Genomic DNA, 9,784 nt, shown 5'->3' with positions numbered 1-9,784 from the left:
TAGAGGGCTGGGGTGGTCTTGCTGGGGCTGGGGGTAGGAGCCTGGGGGCTGAGAGACCGTCACAAGAAGGCAGCCTTGGAACCAACCCCTGAAAGATCCTGACTCTGATTCACCTGTTAACTACACCTGAGATGGAATCTTTCCTACAGTGCCCTAGGGACAGGGATGGGGACAGAGGGGCCCCAATACAGGGATAATGATCTAGGGGCCACTACTTGGTCCAGCTGGTTGCTTGATCTGTGGGATTGTTCTCTGAGAAGCAGTCAGATTGCAGCCATCAGTTGGGCCTGAAGTGAAGGAAGAAAAAAAAAAATCTCTCTCCTGTTCTTCTCTTATTGGTGAAAGGTTTGTACCATGGAGGACAAGCTCCCCTAAATTTTAAGGTTATGTAGGCTCAGGCCTGACCACACAACAGGGAAACCTTATGGCAGGAAGCAACTCAGGTACAGGGTGGGTAGCATTCAAGGTGCTGTCAAGTTATACCTGTGTGAAGATGGGTTGGAACCCACAGAGTTGGTTGCTATGGATCCAGGAACATGGTCCACAGGAAGGCACCCACATATGAAGTGAGCAGTTTCCATGGGCTAACCTGGGGCACACACCCCAGGCAAAGGGCAGAACCTGCAAAGGCTCTGAGGCTTTTACTTTCTGTAATTCCATCTTAAACTTCTCACAGCAATGAAGAAAGAATATACCCCAGTGCCCAAATAAAGAATTCTGAGTTCTGCAAATGAAGCTCCAACAATCCAGTGCTGCAGAGAAGCTGAAAGGAGGTGAGCGTAGATGATGCTGAATCCTTGATGTGTGGCAGAGGCTTTTACTGGAGGGTACCCCTCAGTGGACACAGCCATTATTTCGCCACCAGGTTGCTACAATGTACAGTCAGGTGCTTGGTGCCTGGGACCCAGGACACAGAGAAGTCAAGGTCTGTCTCTGCCCTCCAGACATTCCCTGAGCGAGGACGACAACAGGAATGTTTTTTAGTAGTCAGTATACTTATTTATTTTTTCCCGGTGGTGCTGGGGATTGAACCCAGGGCCTTGTGCATGCAAGGCAGGCACTCTACCAACTGATCTATAACCCCAGCCCCAGGAATGTTTTTTAATCCAGGCACACTGTGGGTTCAAATCCCCACTTATTTCCCAGGTCAAATTGATCTGCCTAGGCCTCAGTGTCCCCCACTGTACAATGGAAACGTGTTCACGGAGGTGATCTGGGTAAAATGGAAGCACAAACATGAGCATTCAGCCCGAGCCCAGAACAGAGTAAAGCTCCACAAGCTTCAGCCATGCGGGAGACCCTCCAGTTAGGGGCAGGGGGACTCTTCTTCATTGCTGATTGACATACCGGGGCGACTACTTAAAGGTGTTGTGGACAAGGTAGAAAAGTGTTTTAAACTCTTTGCAGATTAAAATATTAATCTAATGCCTCTTTCTGGGGATGGTCATAACCCCCATGTGGCTCCTCCAAGTTCCAAAGACACCCTGAGCCCATCCTCAGCCATGGTGACTCAAGGGTGTCTCCAGGGTGGCTCGAGTGCTGAAGGATGAAACCCAGGCGGCACTGGTCTCCAAGGTCTTTATTCAGGAAGGTAGAGAGCATCTGCAGTCTGTTGGACAGGCACTGTGCAGGGAGTGTAACAGTTTCATTTCCCCAAGATCCATGGGGACAGGGGTGCAGAGGAGGGGCACCTGTCTGGGCAGGACAGAGGGGTCCTCTCCTCCAGAAGAAAGGCACTGACAGGATGAACATCCTAGAGCAAAGGGGCCGGGCTCTATACACATGGGTTGACCAGATGCAACTCAAAGCTAAATACAGCCAAAGGGGAAACTGTCCATCTTGGAGCAGGGGCAGGGGCAGAGCTGCTTCCGGACTCTTCCCACCAAGTTGGAAAGGAAGTTCAGAAAGAAGGCCAAGCTTGAAGGATAAAACAGTTCAGCCTTTCAATCTTAGTGTTTTATGCAATTTTAAAAATAAAACCAACAAAATAAATATAACTTAAAAACTTCTTACAGGACACTAGAGGTGAGTCTGGGGAGGACAGTCAAGGAAACCTTCCAAGCGTTCCAAGCAGTACTCACTGCCAAGAACCCCTAGGGCCCACAAGGACAGAGCAGGAGGGCCTAGCACCCTCTCACCCATGCGCTACCTCCTGGCACCTGCATGACCAGGATCTAAGGAGTCTCTGCCAGGACCAGGGCTGGGTCTTTTGGACCTCCAGGAAATAGGTTCTGGGAAATTCTATTTCAGGACCTATTTATTCCACCAAGAGGAGAGGGAAGGGCCAGATAGCAAGAGAGTGGGAGAATGGCTTGAGAGACAGAGCAGGTGTGGGAGCTAGTCTGGTAAATATAAAACCTAACAAAGACAAAACACCCTAGGTAATAGGATGAGCCTAGAAAGATGCCTTCTTATACCTCTCTCTCTCTCTCTCTCACACACACACACACACACACACACACTAAACCCAATGCAAAATATTGCCATAAGAGGTTCCACGGGTGAATAAATGGTCGTCTGCATATTATCACATTGTTTGCAAACAATTGGTGCCTTCTTAAAGTGCTTGGGAAGTTTTGTTCACTTACATAGGTTAAACTGGTCCCTGCAATTTTTGTTCATATCATTAATTTGCTTTAGCAAATGTTTTTCATACATAGAATGGGGGTAACTTTTGGCCAGTTCATAGCTGTAGAATCTTTTGTGTCTGAATTAACATGTCTTGTTCCCCACAGATCTGAAGCCCAGACCACCAGGGTCCCTTCTATCCTGTGACTGCAGCTTGGGCATTCCAGAGCTTAATGTGGCACTCAATGCCACCCCCATGCTGCCTGCCTTCCAGATCACGTGCTATCACAAGGGCTCAGGCTCAGCCGGGGCGGGGGTGTGACCTTTAGCAAGTCAGCCCACGCAGGAGCTCACCACCGTTTTGAACAAGAGCCAGGAAGTTTAAGTGATTTCCTTTTTTAAAATCTGTACTTATACATTCTCATGTGTCCCGCCCTCCACCCCCAGCCAACTGTCACTCACCCACCCAGCATGGAAGAGGAAACATATGTGTCACGTGGGCAGGTCAACAGCGTCTCCCCCCCCAGATCCTGAGGTGCCAGGGTGGGCAGCCTAACCCTGAAGCAGTTCTTGGTCCACATGATTTCCCTCAGTGTCCCCCAAGTGGCCTGGTACCCGGTAGGGCTCCTCTGACTGCACTCTGCAAAGCAGGGGGTGGTAAGCCCCAGGGACCTGATGTAGAGCTCCACATGGCAACAGAGCTAGGAGTTTTGTTCTTAAAAAGTCATACAAATTGTATATTCTTCTCAGTAATACAGACTTCCTTGCTTTACAGTTAAAATGAAGCTTTAGAATGGCTCTCCATGAATCTTCACACAGCACAGGGACTCCAGGAAGAGGGGCCTGGGACATCCCCAGGTACCCAATATGTTCCTGGAAGCCATCCACACTCCATGGGGAAACAGGTCTAAGCCCTCAGTCAGGCTTATTGCAGGGGAAATTTAGAAATGATGCCAGTAACCCCGAATCCTGCTTCTTTCTGGCCTGGTGCTGCCCTGAATCCCACCCCCAGACCTTGTAACTGTTAGGACAAAGGACCCTGTATATGCTGATAGGGTTGACCAACTAGCACCAGGGACATGAAGGAACAAGAGATCAACTTCTTCCCCTCGATGGGGCCAGGGTCCCAGAGATCCTGAAGGATTCATGCCCAACTTCAAGGGGGCTGTCTGCACCTTGACTTCTCCTACCCAGCCACCTAGATCTTGTCACAGCAGGGCAGTGAGGCCATTGAGCAGTGGCTCTGGGGTGATCAGAGTGGCATCCCTGGAAGCTCAACTTGGCAGAATGTCACCTCTGCATTCTTGGGTAGCAACTTCAGATAGAAGAACGAAGGTCCTGCCTGCCCCCTTCTGGGAAGGTCTAGGTCAGAGAACACAGCCAATTGACTTCAGCCTTCTCCTGGTTCCCAGCTGGGTCTGGCCCAAAGTTGGAGGGTTTCAATATCAGAAGAGTGGGGGTTGTGATTTAGTAGCCCTAGAAGGGCCACCACAGCAACTCTGGAAGCCTCTGGAGCTGCTCATAGGAAGGAACTGTGCTCACAAACAATATCCAATTTTCCAGAGATTTTTGTGTCCCAACTACCAGGAAGCCAGGAACCTGGCTGGGCTGCTGGGCTCTGGGTGTGAGGCAGAGATAAATGTGCTTGGCAGCAGCGCTGATGGCACTGGCCACCAGGGGGCAGCAGACTCCCACAGGTAGCCCGTCTAGGCCTGCACTTTCTGGGGGCCACCCATAGGCAGGTTCATCTCCTAGGGATCCCTTGGCAGCCAGGGATTTCAGGGCCCCCCAAACTCTAAACCCAACTGACTTGTACAGGAAACTGAGCCTAGGTTTGGGAGGTTTTCTTCCAGAAGGTGATTCTATTTACAAAGAGAAGTGGGAACACCACCTCCAAGCCCTTACGTTAGGAAAAGAACTGGAAACTCTCATCTTAGCCCCTCTTCTACAAAGTGTCTTGTAGTGCAGTTCAAGAGGGTCAGTTCTGGGGCTTGAACCCAGGAAGGATTGGAGGAACAATTAGGAAGGAGAAAGGAGGCGAGGGAGAAGAGGAAGAGGTGGCAGGGATGAAGTGGGCGCCTCAGGCGAGTGGGGAACCCTGGGACATTTCTGTCAGGATGTCGATGAGATTGTTCAGCCCCGAGAGGTAGCCATCCTCCCGGTTCCCTTCCTGCCAGGGGACGTCGTGCTTCAGGGTTTGGCCTTCAGGCAGAGGCGTGGTTTTCCCAAAGTCAATCATCCACACCTTGGCCTGTTCTTTCTTGTCGTGGATGAAGAGGAGTGAGCTGCCAATGACCTGGAGGAGAACAGGCAGTGAGGAGGGGGACCAGTTGGCACACCCTGGCACCTGAGGGGGCCTAGGAAAGGCCTGTAGCCTGCATGAAGCTAAGAGGGGTGTGGGCCAGAAATTCTGTCCCCTTTTCTCAGCAGGGCAGTGGAGCTGGCCCAAGAGTGGGCCATGCTGGGGGCAGGAGACATCAGATTCTGAGAATGGTGACCAGCCTTCTGTGTGGGCAGGGGCATGGGGAAGTCTGGGATGGCAGACAACACTTCTCCACCCCCAATTTTGGCCTGCACTCTTCCCACTATTTCTAGATCATAACTAAACCTGGGGGCCAAGTCCCCAACCCCCAACCTTGAGACCCCCATATGATGAGTGATGGGTGACTGCTCTAGTGAAAGGGAAGGTGCCAAGGAGATTCCACACTCTAACCATGGGGCCAAGGAAGGACCCTGTGCCAGTGCACACCCTCCTGCCCCAGCAGCATGGCCCCCCGCAGGTTCTGGCCAGACATGCCCAGCAAGGCCTCCTCAGTCTGCCCCAGCCATGGAGTGTCTTCAGGGACAAGAGGACCCTTTCCCTTCTGTGAAAGGTCAAAGCATTAGTATAGGAATATGGAGATCCTTCCACCCAGTGCAGGGAGGCCAGGGTGGCTCAGTGCCTGAAGTCCTGCTAGGCTCAGCTCTCTGGGGACCCCCCAGTACCCCACCCCATGTCTAGGTACCCCGTCAAGGCTGTCACATAGGGGGATAGGTGTACCCAGTGGAGAGGTGAGTGGGAAATGCAATCCAAGTGCAAGGCCTGTGGTCTCTCCCTGGGAAGAGCCAGAGGTAAGGTTTGCATAAAAGTACAGGAAAGTGCTCTGCCCTCTGGGGATGGTCCCCCAGGTAGGTATCCCAAGACCCCCGTCTGCAATTTCCCACTGTGGATCCCCAACCTTTTCCATAGGTGGGGCTCAGGCTGAGAATCCCTCCATGCAAGACCCCTTGAGAGACTGTGTCCTAAAAGAGCTACAAGCCTGCAGGGAGCCTTGGGGTCCTGCTTTGCAGCCCCCCCCCCCCCCCCCGCCAGCTACCACATTAACCACTTCAGGGAGTGCTGGGAGCTGAGAAGGCTGTAGCTCTGTTTGTACATGCACACGCTATGTGCCAGTGTGAGTGCATGCATGGGGCTAGGGGTCCTGGACTCCCATGTCAGGATCATATAAACCCCTTCAGGGAATCTCCGATGACTTGCAAAGCCTCTCCCAGGTGACTCAGTTCCCAGCCTGCTGTCGAGCAACATCTGTAAAGGTGGGAGCAGGTGGAAAGCTCCAGACCAGCTCTGAGTGGCATCTTAAGACCCGCCCACTTTTGTCGGGGTCTCCTCTGAAGATCCTAGGTTAGTGGGGAGGAAGCATCTGGGAATGCTTCTGCCCTGAGACTCCTGGGGTGGTGGAACAGGCATCCTGCCACAGCTGCCCAGAATTGAACATACTTCAGAGCAGGGTCAGAAAGAAGAAAGGGGCAATGACAACTAATCTTTGGCAGGACAACTTATGTGGTCATCATGGAGCCCAGCACAGTCACACAGATGTGCTACCTTCTTGTAGCGAAGGAGTTGACCCTCAGTGGCCTGCTTATGGCTACAGCTATCCTAAATGTCTCTCAGGCTTCTGCAACCATGGGGTCTGTTAGCATGCATGCTCTCTGCCCAAGAGCACAAAGCCAAAGGTCTACCTCATGGCACTTGAAGAAGGGGGAAACTTCAAGAGTAGCTCGAATGGCCTTCAGTCGGTCCCGGTAGGCGATCTGGGAACAGAAAGATGGTCAGGCTTTACACACTGAAGGCAAGGGGGTGGGTTTTCAGACCCTTTGACCCCATTCAGAATCCCTGAATTAGAAGTGGGAGTGATCTTAACCCTGATCACTTACTCCAACATTTTTATCTACCAACAAGGAAACTGAGCCAAGAAGGAGACCCCGAGTGGGCCTTGGTTGCAACCTTTTCCCACCCCACACTGTCTCACAAGCAGGAGGCACAGAAGAGAGATAGTCCAGAAAAACCCCTGAGGAGCTCCTACGTGAGAGGCCAGCTGGTCCTGGAACACTAGCAGTGTGGAAGTGGAATCTAACAAGAGACCATAATGTCTTCCTGAACACAAACTGCCATGTTGATTTTTAAAGACAGAGTACATGGGGGAGCCACAAACATGTCTGCCAGTGGCCTCTCTCCAGAGCCCTACAACTCCAGTTGTGCTATGTTGACTCTGAGGTGCCCTGTTATCCCCAAGTGCCGCTCTGTGGGTCTCACCACCAGGGCTGCAGGGCCAATTAGGAAACTTGTAGCACAAAAGCAAACAGCGTTCCTCCACAGCCACAGGGATAGCAGTGACACAGCTTGGCAGGGCTGCTCACAGTTCTGGAGTCCCCTTGCTATGAAGTACATGGTCACAGCATTGCTAAGGGGCTGAGATCCTCCCCAACAGGTGGCCCAGGAACCAGTGAGTCTGAAGTCCAGTGCATTCCCCACGCCTGTAACCAGGGGGCTTGCAAGGGGCCAAGGGGAGCCTCCCTGGCTGGAAAGGGAGGGAAGGAGACTTCCCAGCCCCAGCTGGCACTGTCTTCTTGGAGAAGAAGCTCTCTGGAGCCCCTCCCTCTGTAGCTCCTAGGTTCTGGTCAGAAGGTGCATCTCAGAGGGGCTCAAGGCTCACATCCCAGCCATGCCTAGATCTCCAACTGTCATAGGGCACTTATGCTTGGGGTGCAATGGCCCAGCACATCCCAACTCAGCTGGGAGGGTCAGCACATCCTGGTGGGCAAAGTATCTGTCCCAGCCTGCTGGCTGTTACAGCAGCCATCATAAAAGGAATAAGTTTATCATAAGCTTGTATATCCACCTCCCAGGCTGACAGCTGGCCAGGTCTTGCTGGGGAGGGCAGTGTGACCTACAGGCATACCTTTCTTGTTCAGCCTCACAGTCAACAGAAGCCTATCTAGGCCTGATGGTATTGGGGGTGCAGGGACCAGCAGGCTGCTAGCTGTGCTGGGCAGGGGTCCCAGAGGCTGCCTGGCTTCTGTGTCAGGCAGACTTGGGTATGACTCTATAAAGTTTATGCTTTCCTAGCTGTGTGTCCTTGATCTGTCAAGTTTCCCTTCTATAAAAATGGGACAAGAATGTCCATGGCACCAGAGAGTTGACAAGAGGATGTAATGAACACTTAGTACAATACCCGGATGGCAAGTGCTCAAGACATCCAGCAATGATCTCTCTCTCTCTCTCTACAGGGGATGGAAAATGTTTTAGGGAGCTCTGAGATGGGAGGCCAAGGCAAGTGAGTGACTATTCACAGAGCTTCCCGGTGCACCCATGAATGTTGGGAACAGCCATATCACTTTTTCCTCACCTTCCAAGCAGAAGTTGGGGCCTGGTTTTTCTGCGTGGGCACTGTGGCCATGGCCTGACTTAGGCAAAGCCTGGACAAGGATGTCATGGTTATCCCAAGACCCAGACTCACCAGGATGTTACGGTTTCCTTTAGTGAATTCTCTGAAGGCCTCAGTAACTTGCTCCCTCGTTTTGGTCTTCTTAAAGTCCCTGTTCACCGAGCCATCTTCTTTCTGAGAAGGAGAATGACACCCCACCAGGATGTAGTCAGCAGAGAGCCCAAAGGTAGGTGGACACTGTACTCATCCATTCAACAACTACAAAGCAGGTGAGACCCATCTTGACTCTCAAGATGCTCTAGGGACAATGGAGGCAGCCAAATACTCAGGTATGGTACAAGGAGGCAGGTGCAACCAGGAGCATGGTGATTATCACACAGCAGTAGGGGTTGAGGGAGGGAAACAGCATTGTTTTCTATTCAGAGACCTGGACTTGTCCATCAAAGGTCCCTGCTATATATGCTACCCTCCTGTTAGTCACATGGCAGGTAGCTGGGTATCCAAGTGACTACTGTTATATCCCAGGGCTTATGATCAAGCCCTTCTTTTACTTAATAATTACCCCCAAAGCACAAGAGTAGTGATGCCATAAATTTGGATATGCCAAAGAGAAACTATAAGACCTTCCTATAAGTGAAAGGTGAAAGTTCTTAACATAATAAAGACAGAAAAAAAATGTAACTTCTTTGCTGAGGTTGCAAAGATTTCCAATAAAAACAAATCTACCTGTGAGGTTGTGAAGAAGGAAAAATAAATTTGTACTAGGTTTTACTGTTACAACTAAAACTACAAAATTTATAAACTTTATCAGACATATATGTAAAGGCAACAACATAGTACAAGGGACTTGGTATAGTATGCAGTTTCAGGTATTTGTTTTAGGCCTTGGAATACCCCCACAGATTGGGAGGACTGCTGAATAGTTTCCCTGAAAGCCAAGATCTAATTTTATCTCTCTGCCTCTGTTCCCTGGTCCACCCCAAGAAAAGATGGCTCTGGCAAGAGCCCCGATCTTGGGCCTGTCCATCCTCAGGTTGGAGATAGCTATAACTTCACAATGGCAATCTCTAAAGATGGGTGGCTGGGGCTCAGGGAGTTCCCAAGATGCATGGGAGGGAGTACTAGGTGGAGGCACCTGAATAAGAGTCTTCCCCATGGGGCTCCTCTGCTGGCCATGAGCAGGCGGGTGCAGGTGATAGTATGCACAGTCAGCAAGTCTCTGAGCCAGCTGATGGGCTTTGCCTGTACCTGTAGCTGCACAGAGACCAGGGGAGGCACACTGTTTCAACAGATATAGGGGTAGGGAGCAGACTGAAAGGGAGGAAGAAAAGAAGGGGGATGAAGAGAATGTAACTTGCATCCACTCTGAGGGTCAGAGGCTGCAAACATGAGGGAAGGCTGGTTTCAGAAGATGAGGAAGGGGCAAAGGGCTTTCTCAGCCCTGAGCACACAAAGCAGCTGTCCTGGGGGAAGGTGAAAACAGCTCCCACAGGCCACCATGGGCAGCAAGT

General features: G+C 51.3%; 1 protein-coding gene across 4 annotated transcripts in view; it reads right to left on the bottom strand.

Annotated features, from left to right (window-relative positions):
• Positions 1 to 1,564: 1,564 nt before the first annotated feature.
• Positions 1,565 to 9,784, bottom strand: part of ITPKB (inositol-trisphosphate 3-kinase B) — a 103,632-nt gene continuing 95,412 nt past the window's right edge. For all 4 annotated transcript variants that reach the window (XM_081296990.1, XM_081296993.1, XM_081296992.1 and 1 more), the window contains exons 6-8: positions 8,346 to 8,447; positions 6,568 to 6,639; positions 1,565 to 4,864 (exon numbers count right to left, since the gene is read on the bottom strand). In XM_081296990.1, the coding sequence (XP_081153116.1) occupies positions 4,649 to 4,864; positions 6,568 to 6,639; positions 8,346 to 8,447 (390 nt within the window). In that variant the 3' untranslated portion in view covers positions 1,565 to 4,648. The remainder of the gene's footprint in view (positions 4,865 to 6,567; positions 6,640 to 8,345; positions 8,448 to 9,784) is intronic.

This window comes from Spermophilus citellus (assembly GCF_964194105.1).
Source record: "Spermophilus citellus genome assembly, chromosome: 6".
In the NCBI taxonomy this organism is placed as follows: domain Eukaryota; kingdom Metazoa; phylum Chordata; class Mammalia; order Rodentia; family Sciuridae; genus Spermophilus; species Spermophilus citellus.
This window is presented reverse-complemented; position numbering and strand designations above follow the sequence as displayed.